This window comes from Phacochoerus africanus, chromosome 10, assembly GCF_016906955.1.
Source record: "Phacochoerus africanus isolate WHEZ1 chromosome 10, ROS_Pafr_v1, whole genome shotgun sequence".
Taxonomy (NCBI): Eukaryota; Metazoa; Chordata; class Mammalia; order Artiodactyla; family Suidae; genus Phacochoerus; species Phacochoerus africanus.
In genome coordinates, this window is record NC_062553.1 from 30,999,199 (window position 1) to 31,021,385 (window position 22,187).

A 22,187-nucleotide genomic window follows, 5' to 3' on the forward strand; every position below is an offset into this window, starting at 1 on the left:
AGCTGATGGCAACACCAGATCCTTAACCCACTGAGCAAGGGCAGGGACCGAACCCGCAATCTCATGGTTCCTAGTCGGATTCGTTAGTCACTGAGCCACAAGGGGAACTCCTTATTTTATGTATGTAAGATTTAGGTAATCTCATAACAATTACTTTAAAATAGCATATATGTCATAATCTTAAGTGATATTGGAGATAAGCAGCAACAAACAGTTTCCTTGTTTTCTTTACACACTCAAGGGGAAAAAAAGACCCACACTTACTTCCAGTACACAAACAGAAACATGAGACCAATAATACATTTTACAATTGAAAAGCAGCTGAGAACTTTTGAGAAGTAACCCTATGTAATCCTTTTAGGAAATGACAGCAGAAAGAGAAAAGAAAATGAATTATTTGTGTATCCTTGACAATGTTTCAGAAATTTCTGATCAAATCCATGCTACCACTATAGGTTGATATTACTATTACTACTACTACTCATTTACTAGTTGGTAAGTTGTTTAGTACTTTTTTTTTTTTTTTGCTTTTTAGGGCCACACAACAGGGCATCCGGAAGATCCCAGGTTTGGGGTCAAGTTGGAGCTACAGCTGCTGGCCTACACCACAGTCACATCAATGCAGGATCCAAGCTGTGTCTACAACCTACATCACACAGCTCACGGCAACGCCAGATCCTTAACCCACTGAGCAAGGCCAGGGATCAAACCCGCAACCTCATGGTTCCTAGTCTGATTCTTTTCCACTGTGACAGGTTGGGAACTCCATTTGTTTAGTACTCTTAAGTTATATCAAAGAAATTAGGAAACAGCCCCTATTCTTGAGCAGTTTATAATTAATCTTATTATACAAACTTAAAAAAATGTTGCAGCTATAGATCTCCTTTTTTCATACTTTTTTTTGCGTTTTGATAATAAAAATAATCTATTCATTTAAAAAATAGTATTTTTTCACATATACATTATCCCTTCTTATATACTTTGTTTTCCTAGCTAATGAAAATGACTCCTGAAAGGATTTAATACTATCATCATTCTTTTTGCAGCTGGAATCAGTATTAGATAAAACAATAAAACACATCTTTCATAAGAAATAATTTCCAAAGGTTTAACTTGCATGCTAGTGACCGGTTCTTTTGGATTCCTGGACCCAATTCCAATATTGGCGGGCGGGAGCAGCAGTGCCCCCCTCAATGAACAATTCTCTGCATACCAACAGAGAACCACCCCCCCAACTCTCCCACTTCAGATGCCAGCTGCAAGCCCAGGCTGTCACTCATGCTTCTGACTGGCTACAGATGAGGGTCTGGGGACCTCTTACTTGGACATTAGTTGCCAGTTGCAAGTCCAGGTTTGCCTATACTTCTGACCAACTGGCTATAAATCAGAGGTTCCCACAACCCCTTGGGCTGAATTAGTTTGCTAGACTGGCTCACAGAAGTCATATAACTCAACAGCAAGAAACATTTTTCTTATTATTTTTAATTTATATTTATTTTTATTTATTACTATTTTTCTTACTATTACTAGATCTATGTGGTTTTTATTAAAGTACATAACTAAAAAAAAAAAAGTATAAAACTCAGGAATAGCCAGATGGAAGAGATGCATAGGACAAGGTATCGGGAAAGGACTCAAACTTCCATGCCCTCTATGAGCTCAAATCTCCACATGTTCGCCAAACCAGAAGCTCTCTGAATACTGTCCTTTTAGGGATTTATGGAGGCATCATTACCTAGGCATGATTGATTAAACAAATTATTGTCCATGGGTGACTGAAGTCAATCTCCAGTCCATCTCCCCCTGAAAAGTTCCAGCCCTCTAATGACGTAACTGACACCACTGGCAACCATCCCCAGGTCCCAAAGTTACCTCATTAACATAACAAAAGGCACTTAGGACAGTTCAAGGGTTTTAGGAGCTCAGTACCAGTAATGTGGACAAAAACCAAAAAAATATATATTTCTCATTATAAGTCACAATACCACAGCTGGGTATCACTCTTCTTAAACTACAGGTTATACTAAAAGAAAAGAGGAAGCACTCTATGACTGTTACTTAATAGCATATGTTACCATCTCTCCTCCTACTGTTCTTTTCTTCTCTACCTCCTCCAGGAGACATAACTGTGCTAATATTTACCAACAAGGCCTGAATCTCAGATTTCTAAATATAACTGCTGGAAGCTACATGCACATGGTTACTTCTCCTATCCTGAAAGTATCTCCTTCGATATCCAGTCATCCAAACTAGAAATACAATAGTCACTCGTGACACAGTGGTCTAATTCCTACTCATCCTTTAAGAATTTAAGTAGAATCACCTATTTGAGAACAAGCTATTTCCATTTCCACTCTAGCCTGGGATGGCTGCTGTTCCTCTGCATTACCAAAGCACATGATTCTATCAGAATACTTAGCCCACTTGGGTTCTCTACTGAAATATTTGCCTGCCTCTGTGGTCACCTAGAGTGCAACTTTGGTGATAGAGCATGTATAATACAATTTACTAAATTATGTAGTGAATTATAATGGTGTAGGCTTGAATAAGGGAAAAAATAAAATTTGGACTTCTCAAGATATAATACATATCCAGATATTTCCGTAAAGAAGGATGAAACAGCAAGCAGAGCTGAAGCTCTGACAAACTGACAATTAAGTGGTCCTCCTCTAGAATCAAGATGTGAAACTCAGGAGTTCCCATTGTGGCTCAGCAGTAATGAACCCAACTAGTATATATGAAGAGATGGGTTCCTCACTCAGTGAGTTAAGGATCTGGTGTTGCCATGAGCTATGGTATAGGTTGCAGATGAGGCTCAGATCTGGCATTGCTATGGCTATAGTGTAGGCTGGCAGCTGCAGCTCTGATTCAACCCCTAGCCTAGGAACTTCCATGTGCCACGGGTATAGCCCTAAAAAGACCAAAAAAAAAAAAAAAGATGGGGAAACTCAAAACTGCAAATCTATATATATAGCACATTATTTCAACACCGCTGCTCACCCTCTCACTATATCATCAGTAGAAGAGTTAGTAGGCGGAAATCTATATCTTTCTCCCCTTTTGTCTCAGTTTCATTCCTGAAAAATTTTAGCAAAAGTCCTTTGAGAAAGGACTACGAATAATGTAAACCGTGGATATTACTTAAATATCCTCTGAATAACCTCCCTTACAAAAAAAGTATCTATACCATGCTCTTTCTAGTGCAAGTGCAGTCTTCATTTCTACTTTCTTGGTCGCTATAATTAATTTGTCATTCTAAGATGTTTTGGTTACAACATCTGTTTTGCATAGACTTTTTGGATTTGGAAATGCTTGTATACAAATAGTAGGAATCTGTGTTACTGCAATTTTTCAAACTTAAGCTCAAGTCCTTTTTTTTCTCAGACTAGAAAATACCACTTGGTTGTTCATTCTCAAGGTCCACATTTCTTGAGCAGTACTCAATTTGCACTGGTTCTTGCAAACTGATGGAATGTATAGAAAGAACACTATCGTGGATCTATGAATCTGGACTTGATCTGCAGCTCAGCCACTATAACCAACTGTGAAACACACTGGATTAGAAGCTTCACATCCTTAAAATTCAATGTCCTTATCTGTAAAATGAATTATCTCTAAAGTATTTTTGAGCTATTTCACTCAACAATCCATTTATATTAGTAGATACTTGGTAGGACACAGTATTCTAGAAGCGGGAAAATCTAAATGCCAAAGAAGTAAATGAAACCACCCCACTCAGGAGTGCAAAGACTGGAGTTCCCGTCGTGGCACAGTGGTTAACGAATCCGACTAGGAACCATGAGGTTGCGGGTTCGGTCCCTGCCCTTGCTCAGTGGGTTAACGATCTGGCGTTGCCGTGAGCTGCAGTGTAGGTTGCAGACTCGGCTCGGATCCCGAGTTGCTGTGGCTCTGATGTAGACCGGTGGCTACAGCTCCGATTCGACCACTGGTCTGGGAACCTCCATATACCGTGGGAGCGGCCCAAAGAAATAGCAAAAAGACAAAAAAAAAAAAAAAAAGAAGTGCAAAGACTGAGGTATTCTAGGCACTTGCATATCTATGTCCCTAAGCCCTATGGAAGAAACCTAAAATGGTTTCCTCCTACCTCTTTCTAATTACTACCTTTTTTAGACCTGCTTGGGACCCTCTATTAACCCTACTAGACTGGGGGGAAAAAAAAAAACCCTACTCCATGCTCCCAGATGACTTTGTACATTCATCTATTATAGTCCTTAACCCTTATCACATATTTCAATAATAATTTTGGAGTTTCTACTGTGGTGCAGAGGAAACAAATCTGACTAATATCCATGAGAATGCAGGTTCAATCACTGGCTTCACTCAGTGGGCTGGGGATCTGGCGTTGTTGTGAGCTGTGATGTAGGTCACAGACTCAGCTCAGATTCTGAGCTGCTGTGCTGTGGCATAGGCCAAATGCTGCAGCTCCATACCCCTGGCCTGGGAACTTCTGTATGCTGTGGGTGTGGCCCTAAAAAGCAAAAAAATAAAAATAACATTCTACTTTAATTCTTCCTAGAACAAAGTTAAACATAAATAACTGATTTTCTTTCTCAATCATCTCTGTAGGTCTGGTCCCAAGCACAGTGCCTGCTACATATGTATAATACTATAGAAACACAATTTATTTAAATCCTAAACGGCAGTGCAGGGCCATGTGTTAGGATACACACACACACACACACACACACACACACACACACATATATGAATGATATATACCTCTCTTTTGTCTTTTTAGGGCCACACCTGTGGCATATGGAAGTTGGCAAATTGGAGTCTGCTGTCTACACTGTGGATCAAACTTGTGTCCTGATACTAGTCAGGTTCATGACTGCTGAACCACAACAGGAACTCTGATATATATATATACCTCTTAATAAACCTGTGAGGTTGTAAATATTTATATATGAAAAAAATGAGCTTCAAAAATACTGACGAACTTACTAAAGGTCATACTGGTAGTGAATGGTGTAGATGAACAGAAACTGTCTCATGTTAAATGAAAAGTTTTCCCTCTTGATATTATCAACAACTGGTTTTCTTTAAAATAGTCTAAAGACAGAATGAAGACAAAAGCCTAAATAGGAATTACCTTAATCCATAAATGTGTAAATGGCAATGTAACTATTACTGATTTACCAAGAAGGACTTTTCCTTGGCTAATACATGGGAGAAGAAAATCCATATACATACACATACACATTTAGTAAATTCTTATTTACCTAATGAATGTAAACATTCATTAAATACAAATACATTCGCTAAATACAAAACACTTTATCTTGCTCAATTCCTAGGGCCAATCTCCCTGGCTCTAGTGTTTTCCTTGGAATTGGGCTGATGAGTGGCAAGTAAAGAGAACCAAGTTGACCACAGATATACTCTTCGGTAATTCAGAGCTCACAATACTGTCAAACTCACACCAATAAAATAATCTATGTGAAGTGGGCATTAATGAGATACAGGTTTTTATATGCAAAGCTAGGAGAACAAATATAAAAGTATAATTTACTAACCACACAAACATCTGCCTGTTTGCATGAACAGGTTGGGCTGATTAACAACTCCAACTGAGACCGCAGTTTCTCATCATCACCGAGAACCTGGTTAAATTTTTTCACAAAATCTTGTGCTTTCCCAGGATCAGGCAAATTCTCTATAAAATTAAAAGAGAATCAACATTAGAAAAGAAAAACTACTGTATTAAACTAAAAGCAAGATGTCTTAAAAAACAGTGCTGAGCCATCAAAGGGACAATCAGCCTGGAGTTCCCGTCATGGCTCAGCAATTAACAAACCCAACTAGCATCCAAGAGGACTCGGGTTGGATCCCTTGCCTCAATCAGTGGGTTAAGGATCTGGCATTGCCATGAGTTGTGGTGTAGGTCGCAGAAGCAGCTCAGATCCCACGCTGCTGTGGCTGTGATGTAAGCCAGCAGTTGTTGCTCCGATTGGACCTCTAGCCTGGGAACTTCCATATGCCATGGGCATGGCCCTAAAAAGCAAAAAAAAAAAAAAAAGACAATCAGCCTATCCAGTTCTTAGAAGTAAAATTATTAAGAAGAGGATTATTTTTTTCTTAGTATTAAATTGATAGTCCCTTTTGATAAATTATTTGATTTTTACTATAATGGAGGGAATAAACATACTTACTTGCTATGGTCATCAGTTTTCCAAACATGGCAGAACAGTTAGCCTCTGACTGAAATTTAAAACAAAAACAAGTCATACATTCTAATAAGTTTCTCTAAAGAGACCTATACTCGGTATTGTAAATTCTTTAAAGTTAAAAAAAAAATCCAGGGGTTCCTATTGGGGCTCAGTGGAAATGAATCTGACTAGCATCCATGAGGACGCATGTTTGATCCCTGACCTTGCTCAGTGGGTTAAGGATCTGGTGCTGCTGTGAGCTGTAGTGCAGGTCGCAGACACGGCTCAGATTCTGTGTTGCTGTGGCTGTGGTGTAGGCCAACAGTTACAGCTCTGACTCAACCCCTAGCCTGGTGGAACCTCCATATGCTATAGGTGCGGCCCTAAAAAGACAAAAAAAAAAAAAAAATCCGTCGTAATCTACCCACTAGAAAATGGCTTACCATATGGACACCCTATATTTATAAAGAACTATGGAGTAGCAAAAATAATTAAGTTAGCACAAATAGAAGGAAAGGAGGTGTCAGCAGGAAGGTATTTTAAAATTTTCCAAAGCATATGCAACTTTCATGGAGAAATTATCTTGCCAGATGATTGAACAGGAGATAATGAAAACAATTACCATATCAAAATTACTGTGAAACTGTACACCAAAGAAAATTAACCAAAAATGTGGAGAGTAGAAAAATTTTCTTTCTGAATAGAGTCCTATTAGCTATTTCGTGGCCCACTGCTTAAAATATCACTTCCCTTCCCTCTATTAGAAAAGTGTATTACCTTATTATTAAATTTGTATGAAATTTGAGTAATTTGGATCAGAAATGGGTAAACTATGGTCCCATGCACCACCTGCTTTTGCTAAAGTTTTACTGGATCCCAGTCACGCCCATTTATTTATGTACCATCTTAGGACTGTTTCTAGACCACAAATGCAGAATTCAGCAGTACACCAGAGACTGTGAAGTGGGAAAGCCTAAATTTTTACTATCAAGTCATTTACCAAAAAATAATTTGGAGTTGCCCAGTGGCTCAGCAGGTGAAAGATCTGGTATTGTCACTGCTGTGGCATGGGTTCTATCTTTGGCTTAGGAACTTCCCCATACTGCAGGCATGGCCAAATATTTAAAGTTTGACACCCTCCCTGATTTGTTAAATAAGGCAGTTTATTATTTATTTATTTATTTTTCTTTTTCAGCTGCACTCACAGCAAATGGAAGTTCCTGGGCCAGGGATCGAATCTGAGCTGGAGCTGTGACCTATAGCTCAGGTGCATCAATGCCAGATCCTTGAACCACTGGGCCAGGTGGGGCATTGAACCAGCACTTCCACTCAAACAAGCTGGATCATTAAGTCACTGAGCCAGAGTAGGAACTCCCTGACAACCCATGCTTTAGCATTTGTGGGCCACTGATGAGTCTCTGTGTATGGCTCTCCAACTAAGAATACCTATTCTAGCAATACATTTAGAAGTATATTAAGAATAGACTTGTGGTTGCCAAGGGGGAGGGGGAGGGAATGGGATGGATGGGGGTGCTTGGGGTTAATAGATGCAAACTATTGCCTTTGGAATGAATTAGCAATGAGATCCTGCTACGTCTGGTCACTTATGATGGAGCATAATTACATGAGAAAAAAGAATGTATATATGTATGTATAACTGGGTCACCATGCTGTACAGTAAAAAATTGACAGAACACTATAAACCAGCTATAATGGAAAAAAAATAAAAATATAAATATACTGATTTTTATATACTGAGACTATATATATCTATAAAGAGACCATGAAAAAAAAGAGACACCATTTTATCTATATATAAAGAGACCATAAAAAAAAAAAGTATATTAAGAGTATTCAAGTTTCTTTCCCCTACCTTCTAGAAAATGTCAGGCAGAATTTCTTTGTTAATTTGACTTTGGCACATTCAAAGGATTGATACCTTATTTGATACAGAGTCTACACAGAAGGACCAAAAATCACGCAACAAAAAATTTATGACCTTTAATATAATTTTACCTTGAGGTTTAAATTTTATTTATTTTTATTTTTTATTTTTATTTATTTATTTATTTATTTATTTTGGTCTTTTGTCTTTTTTGTTGTTGTTGTTGCTGCTGTTTCTTGGGCCGCTCCCATGGCATATGGAGGTTCCCAGGCTAGGGGTTGAATCGGAGCTGTAGCCACCAGCCTAAGCCAGAGCCACAGCAACGCTGGATCCGAGCCGCGTCTGCAACCTACACCACAGCTCACGGCAACACCGGATCGTTAACCCACTGAGCAAGGGCAGGGACCGAACCCGAAACCTCATGGTTCCTAGTCGGATTCGTTAACCACTGCGCCACGACGGGAACTCCGAGGTTTAAATTTTACAATGGATAAACTATGTATAAATTCTTAGTCTAAAATACTTGAAAAACTGGAAAATACCAATTGTTTGCTCATGCTGGAAATTAAGATTTTGTTATATTCATGTGAAAAATAAAGTTAGCTTGGATAACTACAGAAATTAAGTTTAACTGACATATAGAAAATAAAACAGGGAGTTCCCGTCATGGCGCAGTGGTTAACGAATCCGACTAGGAATCATGAGATTGCGGGTTCGGTCCCCGCCCTTGCTCAGTGGGTTAACGATCCGGCATTGCCGTGAGCTGTGGTGTAGGTTGCAGACTCGGCTCGGATCCTGCGTTGCTGTGGCTCTGGCGTAGGCCAGCGGCTACAGCTCCGATTTGACCCCTAGCCTGGGAACCTCCATATGCCACGGGAGCAGCCCAAAGAAATACCAAAAAGACAAAAAAAAAAAAAAAAAAAAAAGAAAAGAAAAGAAAGCAGGAGTTCCTGTCATGGTGCAGCGGAAACTAATCGCACTAGGAACCATGAGGTGGCCGGTTCAATCCCCGGCCTCGCTCAGTGGGTGAAGGATCTGGTATTGCCATGAGCTGTGGTGTAGGTCACAGACACAGCTGGGATCTGGTGTTGCTGTGGCTGTGGTGTTGGCTGGCAGCTGTAGCTCTGATTGGACTCCTGGCCTGGGAATCTCCATATGCCGAGGGGGTGGCTCTAAATGGCAAGAAACAAACAAACAAACAAAACCCTTGAGATACTTTTTGCTTACTTCATTATACATAACTACAGAAATATTAACGACTACAACAAACTGAATTTAAACAAATCATGAACCTACTGTAGGTTGCTTGTGCAAATCCAACAGTTCTCGTACATGACTTCTAAGCATGTTCTGACACTTCCACATTTCATTGAGAGCTCTGTAAATAAAGTTTGGAATATGAAAAAATATATATATAGAAGAACAACACTGGTAACTAGTCAACCTTACTATGTTTCTTACTGAATTGTTCAGACACCATTCTTCTACATCTACCTAAAATTTTAAGCACCAGAAAATTTATTCATTAGGATTAGGATAGTTTAGTTTAAAACAATAAATACAAGCCTTCTTATGAGAAAATATTTGAGAAGTTTAGAAGGATGAATAGGATCTTGCAGGTAAACTGTATAAATTAAGACATTTTAAGCAGAGGTAGCCAGAATGTTCTGCTACAAAGAAAGATAAAATGTCATCAAAGTGCATGGCATGCACAGGAAAGTTAAAAAAAAAATTATGGGCTTGGGGCAGAGTATGAGTTGGGAGCAAAAGGAAACTGGCACACTCTATAGAAAAGGATCAGATCATGAAGGCCTTTTTTGCCAGGTTAAAGGGGTATGCTTGAAACAGTGTATTTGATTTCAAAAAATGAATTTCTTCAAAAAGATATGGAATCAGGATGCCAAATTTAAATTAAGCTTATTTATTCTAGATGCTTTTCTCTCCATGAAAACAGATTTTTTTCTCTCACAAACCCACTCTGTAATTTCAGGTTCCCAGAGGACCTTTGGGTAATTAATCTATCTCTGAGTACTCCTTGCCAAATATTTTGAAATATAAACAGAGACTAAGACCTTAGGCCAGGAGTTTACTACAAACAGTGAACATTATGAACCACTTGCAAATCTTTTTAAAAATGATGGCTAATACCTGCTAATATGATGTACCAAGGATAGGTTACTCCGTGGACTTTTTGCTGCAAATGCGTAATCTCAATATAATAATGAGGAAACACTGGATGAACCTAAACTGAGAGAACAGTCTACAAAATAATTAACCTATGTAATAATCTTCTGAAAAATGTCAAGCCATAAAAGGCAAAGAAAGACTGAACAATGGTTCCAAGTTAAAAGAAACCACAGACATGACAAACCATGTAATGGGTAAGCCTAGAAAGGGAAAAATTATTCATAAAGAACATTATTTGAACAATTGAGGAAACGTGGATGTACTATGGGTTAGACAATACTGTATCAATGTTCTGTCTCTTGATTTTGATATAAAGGTATTCTATTTACATAAGAAAATATCCTTGTTCTGGGGGAATATAAACTAGGTATTAGAAGTAAAAGAATCCAATGTCTGCAAATTACTCTCAAATGGTTCAGAAGAGCAAAGGAACCATAAACAAACAGCTAATGTTTATGTTTTAAGAAAATATGTACCTAAAATATGTGCAAGTGGCAACATAAACCATAAACCAACAAGGGTTTCATCTCCAAAATATACAAATAACTCACACAACTGAGCAACAACAACAACTAAAAAATAACCCAATCAACAAAGGGGCAGAAAGCGTAAATAGACATTTCTCCAAAGAAGACATACAGACGGCCAACAGGCACATGAAAAAATGCTCAACATCACTAATTATTACAGAAATGCAAATCAAAACTACAATGAGGTGCCACTTTACACCGGTCAGGATGGCTGTCATTAATAAGTCTACAAATAAATGTTAAGAGAGGGTATGGAAAAAAGGGAACCCTTGTACACACACAGTTGGTGAGAATGTAAACTGGTACAGCCACTATGAAAAACAGTATGGAAGTTCCCCAGAAAACTAAATATAGAACTATCATATGACCCAGTGATCCCACTCCTGTGCATATATCTGAACAAAACTATAATTAAAAAAGATACATGCACCCCTATATTTACTGCATCACTATTCACAATAGCCAAGACATGGAAACAACATAAATATCCATCAACAGATGAACAGATTAAGAAGATAAGGTACATAAATACAATGGAATACTACTCAGCCATTAAAAAGAATGAAATAATGCCATTTGCAGCAACATGGATGCAACCAGATATTATCATACTAAGTGAAGTCAGTCAGAAAGACAAATACCATACGCTATCACTTATATGTGGAATCTAAAATATGGCACAAATGGACCTATCTCAAAAGAGAAAGAGATGCACAGACAGAGAGAACAGATTTGTGGTTGCCAAGGGGGAGGCGGGAGAGGGTGCTATGGACTGGTAGTTTGGGGTTAACAGATGTAAACTATTACATTCAGAATGGATAAGCAATGAGGTCCTATTGTACAGCACAAGGAACTATGTCCAGTCTCTTGGGATAGAACATGATGGAAGATAATATAAGAAAAGGAATGTGTATATATGTATGACTGGGTCACTTTGCTGTACAGCAAAAGTTGGCACAACATTGTAAAAACTGTATTTTCAAAAAATGTTAAACAAATGGTTCAGAAGAAAATATGTATATAAAATATGTACAAATGTAAACTGATAAAGCAAATGGTCAAAAATTATTAATCTGGACATAAAGGACATCACAAAGCTTTGTATTATTCTTGTAACTTTTCTGTAAATTTGAAATTGTATGACAATTAAAGGCAAAATATACGTATATTTAATAACTGAGGTTCTTATTCAGAAGAATCAGAATTCTCAATGACAGGAGTCATTTACTTTTTTAAAGCTTTATTAATATAGAATGTCCATACATTCTAAGTGGCCTGGGAAAATTAAAGTTATGCCAGTTGTCTGAACAAAATTATTAATAGTACCTTTCAATCTCAAAAATACCTCAGTTTGGGAGTTCCCGTCGTGGCACAGTGGTTAACGAATCTGACTAGGAACCATGAGGTTGCAGGTTCGATCCCTGGCCTTGCTCAGTGGGTTAATGATCCAGCGTTGCCGTGAGCTGTGGTGTAGGTTGCAGACGTGGCTCGGATCCTGCGTTGCCGTGGCTCTGGCGTAGGCTGGCGGCTGCAGCTCCAATTGGACCCCTAGCCTGGGAAGCTCCATATGCCGCAAGAGTGGCTCTAGAAAAGGCAAAAAGACAAAAAAGACAAAAAAAAAATCTCAGTTTGGACAATCAATCATATGGTTATTCTACATAGGGTGATTTGGACATGCTCTTCTGACAAAGAACAAGTTCTCAATTCTTAGGCTTAGTATGGTGAAGCTCCAATAGTATGATTTAGACCCAGTCAATAGGTAGACAAAAAATAATTCTGACACAGAGATTGCTGGCTCAGTTGCCAAATATGCCTATGCATATGGGAATATTTTTGCTTTTAACTATCATAAAATTTTTCTCTGTAAATATTTATTTGAGGTTCTTGATTGAACTAGAAGCAGCAACAATCCCATCGATAACAATTAATTAGATAAGATGATGTAATTTTATAAAATCTTCAAGAAATATTCCAAACAATTGTATAAAAAGTAACTTACTTGACAGCATTTGGATCCAAACTAGCATATAAATAATACAAGCATTTCATCCTTTCTTCTGTTTCCAGGTTGTGGGGAACAAGATACTGAGCAAAAATTTTCTCTACCAACAGTCTATGAAGCAAACAAAAAAATCCCAAGTAACAAAATCATTCTGTCTTATAGAAGCAGTATCTATTTACATTTTAACTGACTCCTGCAAAGATACCATAGAAATGTTAATACCTATGCATGAAAATACAATGGAAAGGACCAGAATGTCATCAATGCTTTCCCTTGCAAGAAAGTTTTAAATTTAGAGCTCCAGTTGCTAATTGTGGTTTTATGTTTTGTCAATATGAAACATTTGTTCTAGAAGGCTTATATTTTATTCCTAAACACAAGGTGTTAAGCTGTTTGTTCTTCATCACTCTGGAGCTACAGTAAAATACTTAACACATACCCAAAGCTATGATTTCAAGATTAGCTATTCTTGGAAGTTCCACTGTGGTGCAGGGGAAACAAATCCAATTAGTATCCATGAGGATGTGGATTCCATCCCTGGCCTCATTCAGTGGGTTGGGGATCTGATGCTGCTGTGAGATGCGGTGTAGGTCACAGACACGGCTCGGATCCCAAGTTTCTGTGGCTGTGGTGAAGGCTGGTAGCTGTAGCTCCAATTTGAGCCCTAGCCTGGGAACTTCCAGAAGCTATGGGTGTGGCCCTTTAAACAACAACAAAAAAAACCCCCCAAAAACCCCAAACTATTCTCGGAATTCTCCTTTTGCTCCACTGGTTAAGGATAAGGCATAATTACTGCAGCATTGTCACTTGGATTACTTCCACATGCCACGTGTGTGGCCAAAACAAAAACAAAGAATAGCTATTTTCAAAACAAAACAAAACAAAATATTAATTTTGGCTCATTGCCATGTTGTCACGTAGTAAAATCAGGGGGATCTTCCTTCACCTTCCTGAAAATTTATCTTTTCCTATGTACACTGGTTTCCTTGTTTTTTTAGATAGGAAAACTCCTTACCAACATTGGAATATACTTCTTACTAAGCTTATATTGATTATTCAACATTACTGGAATAAGAAAATACAAAGGCTCTTCATTAGTTAATGAAATATATATCCAATGGTGTCAGTCTAACAATAAAACATTGCAAACAATTCTGCAAAAACCAAAATCATTACTATAATCCAATACAGACTTATAAGTAACATTCAGGAAATGAAAACAACGTTAAGTTCTCATCTCAAGAAAAGAATCTTGTAACTGTACAGGGATGGATGTTGGACTTACTGTGGTGATCATGTGGCAAAAGACATAAATACAGAATCTTTATGTTGTACACTTGAAATACAATGCTATGATGTCCATTATACCTCAATTAAAAAAATACATTCTATTGGTACCTAGAGTGTTGTAAAACGGAAAAGTAACTGGCAGTTATTTGTTTTGGCCACACACCATATTGCCTGGCTATGGGTGCTTTACATTTATTATTTTATTATTTTTTTAAATTCACGTCATAGGAGTTCCCTTCATGGCAGAGGAAACGAATCTGACTAGTAACCATGAGGTTGTGGGTTTGATCCCTGGCCTTGTTTAGTGGGTTAAGAATCCAGCATTGCCATGAACTGTGGTGTAGGTCACAGATGCAGCTCGGATCTGATGTTGCTGTGGCCGTGGCAAAGGCCAGGAGCTGTGGCTCAGACTGGACTCCTAGCCTGAGACTCTCCATATGCCGCCAGTGCAGCCCTAAAAAGAGGGAAAAAAAAAGAAAATTCACATCACAATCTTGTAAGGAAAGCTTTATTGTTACTCTTTTGTTGGCTGCACCCATAGCATGTAGAAGTTCCTGGGCCAAGGACTGAACCCATACTGCAGCTGCGACCTGTGCCACAGCTGGTAGCCATGCTGGATCCTTAACTTGCTCTGTCACAGGGAAACTTCCTAATACGATTGCTTTATAGATAAAATCAAGTGCACAGAAGTTAAGTTATTTGTGCAAGAAAGGCAGAAAGAACATCTGGTCTCTGGTCTGAGTCCAAGATCTTATGCCTATTTCACTATTACGCTAAGTTACAATCTGGCTAGAGTCTTATTTAAACATGGTATGCCTAAACATGGAAAAAGTGATTTATAAACCTAGAAACTAATTTTTATGAAAAAAGAGAAATACATTGAAAAATTAAAAGTGCTTTTATAGTCAACCACTTTACCAATATATTAGACTCACTTGTCATCGATGCTATTCTGATAATATATATGCAAAAGTTTGTCTTTTATCCAGCTGACTTTTTCTGCAGCTTCCTTTCCTGCTTCACCATGAAGACAGTATTTCTTATAAAGCTGAGCCAGACCCATCATAGCTTCTTTTCTTACTCGCCACTAGAAAGTATAAAGTTTATTGGATGAGATAGATACCAAACTTTATATAGTACACTAATCTGCAAAAACTGCCATTTCTTTACTAGGTTGCACAGATCTACATGCACATAAATTGGCACAATATTTATTTTCATAAGAGGCAAATAAATGACTTAATTTTGAGTAAGTTCCTATTTCGATATCAGACTGCTTTCCAAAATTATCCAATGCAAATACTGCTAAATCATCTACCAATTTTTTATTTCCCTCCAAGACAAGCAATAATAAATCTTATTAAGATTGCATTGGATTCTATCTAAAAAAATTTTGGCCAAGATTTAGAAGTGATTAAAAGGTAAAAGGGAAAGTGTATAATTCTCTCTGCAAACGAAAGCCCTAGTCATCTGACATGTTTTATCCTAGTATATATCTTTTGATATTTAGGCAGAATAAGACTAAACTTCAGTATCAAGATCTTAGAATTACAGGAGTTCCCCTTGTGGCTCAGTAGAAACGAACCCGACTAGTATCCATGAGGACGCGGGTTTGATCACTGGCCTCGCTCAGTAGGTTAAAGATCTAGCATTGCCGTGAGCTGTCACGAAGGTCGCAGACGAGGCTTGGATCTGATGTTGCTGTGGCTGTGGTATAGGCCGGCAACTGCAGCTAATTCCACCCCTAGCCTGGGAACCTCTATATGCTGTGGGTGTGGCCCTAAAAAGAAAAAAAAAGAAAAAAGATCTTGGAATTACAAAGTTGCAGAGTACCTTAGTGATCATCTTACTGTGAACTTCTTTACTTTGTAGACTAAAAGGGCATATAATTTACCTAGTCACAGCCTAGTCTGTGAAAGATTTTTTGGCACTTAAAGAGACTGAAATGGTTTACTAGGAGGAAAGAAAGGTGATAAAAGGAGGGTGGACAAAAAAGGAGACTATAAAAATCTAGAGTTAGAACCATAATAGTACAATATAATAATCATCAAAAAGGATATTGGTCTTAATAACAAATCAGAGTATACCTATATTTGATTTAAATTAATACTTTCTTTTTTTAAATTAAAAAAAGTTTTTTTTTTGTCTTTTTGCCTTTTCTAGGGCCGCTCTGGCGGCACATGGAGATTCCCAGGCTAGGGGTCCAATTGGAGCTGCAGCCGCCAGCCTACACCAGAGCCACAGCAACACGGGATGGGAGCCAAGTCTGCAACCTACACCACAGCTCACGGCAATGCCGGATCCTGACCCACTGAGCAAGGGCAGAGATCGAACCTGCAACCTCATGGTTCCTAGTCAGATTCATTAACCACTGTGCCATGACGGGAACTCCTAAATTAAAACTTTCTTATACATTTTGGGGTAGAATTTTCAAAAGAAAATAAATCTGGGGGTATAATTTTCTTTTTTAGGCTATTTAGTAGATGGTATGAAACTGTTCCCATGTAATACATAACAGATGCCTTTTGACATGTCTAACATGAAACCAAAGACTGTAAGCAGCAAAACTAAAGATTTAAGTCCTTTTCCCACATTTTATAGAAAAAAAATTCAGAAAGGCTATACTCAAGGTCATTTAATTCAAAATTACGAATAATTTTTTGGTCATTATACCAAAATCCAGTTCCCAAAAACGTTCAGTAGGTGATTATTAGACCATATCATATAGTCTCAGCAAGAATCATTTATTAAACTCTTCCTGAAACTATAGACAATCACTGACAGAAGTAGGAGTGAAATATTTCTAAAAGGAGGAAATAATACAAATGGCAATACCTGAAATTGGGGGATGGGGTTAGTTAACAAAGAACCAGTAGGGATTGTCATTTCATTTAAATTAAAGCCAAGGGGAAAAAAACGCTTCAGAATTATAATTATTGACATAGTTGAACAAGTTGAGTGGTGTCCACTTTATTTATATGCCTCCTACAACTATTTCAAAAGAGCTTAAAAAATATATCCTGCTTTTGCTGTAGAGCAGAAATTGGACAACACTGCAAATCAACTGTATTTTAATAAAAAACTTAAAGAAAAAGAATGCATATTGCTATATTTCACAGCCGAGAGATGCTGCTTTTCTACCCTGATATTATAGCTAAATTACATGGTTTCAGGAGGGTAGCAGATTTTCAAGTACGCCTTAGATAAAATAGCAAAATGCAAAGGCAACTTTATTAACTGCTATTACTGTTCTTAGTATTACTTTTATCAATCCACATTTTTAACTACATCCGTATGGAGGAAATCACACAAAAACAATGATAAATAAACATCATTTCTACCCTTAGTTTAGCACAACAGTAGAGAAACACAACTTTCATAGGAGTGTATTTTTTTAGTTCAATGAATCCAGCTAAGTTATATGACAGTTACTTTTGAAAATGCTAACCATATAAGAAATAAATGCAGGTGATCAATCATTATTCCTTTGAAATTCATCATGAAGTGAAAAGGTAAAATAAAACTTTAATTCAGCTGTTCTTTTCGTAAAGGTACGCTAAAAGACAAATCCATACCTAAGATTTGAAAAGCTACAGAATCCAATGTATTCATTTGTAAAGATAATTAAAAGATACACAGGAAACATACAAATAATTAGCTCTTTATTTGGTAATATATTAATTTAACTTTCACAAAGAAAAACTTTAAATAATAGAAAATAATTTCTATTGTATTTTGCTAACAATGTAAACACAGTAAATTACAAAAGAATAAAATTCTTCAGATTTTACCCGTTTGTCCAGTGTTCTTTCCCTTACAAAGCCAAGTAGCTGATCATTTACTAAGGCAAGATCTCTTTTGGCAGCTGTTATTATAGTAACAATGACATCATGACGAATAGCTTCTTCTGGATCATGTGATCTAACTTTCAAATATTCTGAAAGGAGAAAAAAATTAAGGTAAATGTTAGCTATAATATTCATTTATCTTTACAATGACCAAAAGGCACCTAATGCTTTTAAGCTTATGACTGTACTAAAACAATGACTGTAAAATGTGGCATAAATTAAAAATATTTTATTTTTGAGGTGGTAATATTCTATACAATAACAAATTATATAACACACTATTTATTACTGCAAAGTTACATCTTGATAAAATACTATATTTTTCATTAACTATTCCAGAAAGTCAAATTATAGCACAGTATCTGATTTATACAGTTTAGAATTTAACAATATAATTAAAAGACTTAAAAGAAAAAACAGTAAAAATGCTTATAGGTATATAGCTATATATTGTACACTATAAAATAATAACATTCTATATCTGTAAAAAATATTCCTAAATAATTATAATACAAACAAAAAAGTTATTTCCTCTTTTTGCTAAGTAGCATTTTTTTTTCTGGCAGCATCCACAAAATATGGAAGTTCCCAGGCCAGGGATCAAACCTGTACCACAGAAGTAGCCCAAGCCACTGCAGTGACAATGTGGGATCCTTAACCCACTGTGCCACAAGAAAACTCCACCGAACAGCATTTTTGAGAGCAGCTATTTATTTGTTACTACCAAATAAGTAAGTTCAAATGCTCCATGTTCAAGTGAACAATGAGAAATTCTAGTCTAGTTCAGAAAATAATCATTTTCCCTCTTACTACTAGATGTTACTACATTTAATTATCACATAGATATAATGATCTGTGCCCAAATCTAAAGTCTTAAAGACTTTACTTTCTCAAACTATGATTTCCAAAAAATCCTAAAGGATTACAATATGAAGATTTCAAATGTAATTTTATTGTATAAACATGAAATCACTTACTAGCCCCGGACTGATAAGAGACCTGAAATAGTGCCAGAGTTAAACCTATTCACAAGCCAAAGTCAAAGGCCACATCTAAAACGTATTTGTGTGATTACTCTCATATTTCAATAAACCAGTTAGCTTACCTGTGAGATCCTTTGCTAAATCTGGATGATTCATTAAACAATGGCTGGCAAATTTCACACTTTCTAATCTCACAGGAACGTGAATATCATTAAATCTACACAGGAAAAGATTGCTAAATATTAGTTGTAAGACAACAACTATTTTCAAATGATGTATATCTAACACTACATAAATGACTATAAGCAACAGTCACTGATTAGAAAATGTGTTATGATAATGACAGTTAACATATTCTGAAGGAAGACTATAAAGTAAAAAGATATATAATTTCACAAAAAAACCCATATATATATTTTTTTTACTTTCTAGGGCCATACCCATGGCATATGGAAGTTACCAGGCTAGGGGCTGAAACAGACCTGCAGCTGCCAGCCTATACCATAGCCACAGCAATGTGGGATCCGAGCTGCATCTGCAAACCACACCAAAGCTCTCTGCAATGCCGGATCCCCAACCCACTGAGTTAGGCCAGGGATCGAACCTGCATCCTCATGGATACTAGCTGGATTCATTTCTGCTGTGCCACAATGGGAACTTAAAAATGGTTTTTAAAATAGAATTTTTTCACCATGCTAAAACAAAACCCAGTATAAACACATTCCCCAACCAAAACTACCTACTTTGAAGAACCAAAAATTGGAGCTTAAGATTTAGGCTAAAATACAAAAAATACATATTCAAAATCCACAAAATCTACTAGAAAAATAGTTAATAGGAGGAAAATACTAGAGGGATGTGAGGTAAAAAGCAAATAATATATAAGAGGCAGAAGTTCAAAGATGAGTACATGAAATACATGTGCCATATTGCCTCACAGCAAAAACATTTCATATGGCTGGGACCAACACGTAACGGCAGTATATTATAATAGTTTAATAAATATGAAATTCAGTATGTAGACTCAAAACTATATATAGTAAGGCTAGGCTGACCAATTCTCAAATCTTTTATTGGGCAATTTAAAAGCATATTCATGAATTATAAATAATATGATTTTATTATTTTTTTTACCTCTTAATCTCCCTTGTACCCATTTCTCCCCCCACCAAGAAATTACCTGTTTGTTCTCCTTATTTTTAACTCTGCATCTGTTTTGTTATGTTTTGTCATTTATTTTTTTATTTTGTCTTTTTGCCTTTTCTAGGCTGCTCCCGCAGCATATGGAGATTCCTAGGCTAGGGGTCTAATAAGAGCTGTAGCTGCCAGCCTATGCCAGAGCCACAGCAACGCCAGATCTGAGCCACATCTGTGACCCACACCACAGCTCACGGTAATGCTGGATCCTTAACCCACTGAGCAAGGCCAGGGATGGAACCCGCAACCTCATGGTTAACCAATGAGCCACGACGGGAACTCCTACTTTGTTTTTCAGATTCCACATATAAGTGAAATCATACAATATTTCTTTTTCTGTCTGACACACTGCACTTGGCACAACAGCATCTAGGTTGTCCCCAATGGCAAAATTCCACCCTTCTTTATGGATGAGTAATATTCCATTGTATACATATACATAGATATTCTGCATCTACTTTATCCATTCATCTTATGATCGGGCACTAGGGTTGCTTCCATATCTTGACTGCTATAAATAATACTATAATAAATATTGGGCTAGTACAATATCTTTTCTGAATGGTGTTTCTGTTTTCTTCAGATAAATACCTAGGAGAATTGCTAGATCACATGATTTCTTAATAGTTCTATTTTTACCTGTTTTAGGAACTGCCATACTGTTCTGAATAGTGGCTACACCAATTTACATCCCCATCAACACTGCACCTAAGTTTCCTTCTCTCCATATTCTTTCCAACACTTGTTATTTGTTGTCTTTTTGGTAACATCCATTCTGACAGGTGTAAGGTGATATTGTGCTTTTGATATGCAATTCCCTGGTATGGTATTAGTGATGGGGAGCATTTTTTCAGGTGTCTATTGACCATTTGCCTAACTTCTTTGGAAAAATATGTATTTAGATCCTCTACCCAACTTTAAATTAGGCTGTTTGCTTTTTTGATGTCAACATGTATGAGTTCTTTGTATATCTTTTTACTAACCCCTGATGACATATATCATTTGCAAATATCTTCTCCCAGTCAGTAGGCCTTTTTGTTTTGTTGATGGTTTCTTCGCTGTGCAAAAGCTTTTTAGTTTGACGTAGTCCCACTTGTTTATTTTTGCAATCACTGCTAGAGGAGACATATCCAAAAACATACTACTAAAACTGTGTATGTCCTGTTTTTTTTTTTTTTTATAGAGGTTTTATGGTTTCAGGTGTTAAATTTAAGTCTTTAATTCATTTTGAATTTATTTTTGTTCATGGTGTGAGAGAGTGAATAATCTGATTCTTTTGTGTGTGGCTGTCCAGTTTTTCCACCACCATTCACTGAAGAGGCTGTCACTGCCTCTCTATAATCTCATCTCCTTTGTCAAAGAAAATTGTCCATGTAAGTGTGGGTTCATTTCTGAGCTCTTTATTTCTGGCCACAACACAGTATGCAGAAGTTACTGGGCAAGGGATCAAACCTGAATCACAGCAGTGACCCAAGCCACAGCAGTGACAATGCCCAATTCATTACTACTAGGTCACCACAGGACTCCCTATCATACTGTTTTGATGACTATAGCTTTGTAGCATAATTTGAAAACTGGAACTGTGATACCTCCAGCTTCTTTCTTCTTTCTCAGTATTACTTTAGTTATTTGACAGTCTTTCGTTGTTTCTATACAAACTTGAGAACTATTTTAGTTCTGTGAAAAAGGCCACTGGCATTTTGATAGGGATTATACCGAATCTATAGATTGCCTTGGGTAAAATGGTCATTTTAACAATATTAATTCTTCCAATCCACGAACACAGTATATTTTTCCATCTGTGTGTTACCTTCAGTTTGGTTCATCAGTGTCTTACAGTTTTCCAAGTATTGGTCTTCTGCCTGCTTAGGTAGGTTTACTCCTAGGTATTTTATTCTTTAGGATGTGATTATAAATGAGATTGTTGGAGTTACTGTTATGGCTCAGTGGGTTGGCTTAAGAACCTGACTAGTACCCACGAAGATGTGGGTTCAGTCCCCGGCCTTGCTCAGTGGGTTAAGGATCTGGCATTGCCATAAGCTGTGGTATAGGTCGTAGATGCAGCTTGGATCTGGTGTTGCAGTGGCAGAGTCCG

The 22,187-nt window shown here is 37.1% G+C and overlaps 1 protein-coding gene across 4 annotated transcripts in view; it reads right to left on the bottom strand.

The window, feature by feature from the left end:
• The window catches only part of PDS5A (PDS5 cohesin associated factor A), a 147,751-nt gene that overhangs the window by 62,101 nt on the left and 63,463 nt on the right, over window positions 1-22,187 (bottom strand). For all 4 annotated transcript variants that reach the window (XM_047751682.1, XM_047751685.1, XM_047751683.1 and 1 more), the window contains exons 10-16: window positions 19,018-19,112; window positions 17,856-18,001; window positions 15,000-15,151; window positions 12,772-12,885; window positions 9,352-9,433; window positions 6,174-6,222; window positions 5,538-5,677 (exon numbers count right to left, since the gene is read on the bottom strand). In XM_047751682.1, coding sequence (XP_047607638.1) covers window positions 5,538-5,677; window positions 6,174-6,222; window positions 9,352-9,433; window positions 12,772-12,885; window positions 15,000-15,151; window positions 17,856-18,001; window positions 19,018-19,112 — 778 coding nt within the window. The remainder of the gene's footprint in view (window positions 1-5,537; window positions 5,678-6,173; window positions 6,223-9,351; window positions 9,434-12,771; window positions 12,886-14,999; window positions 15,152-17,855; window positions 18,002-19,017; window positions 19,113-22,187) is intronic.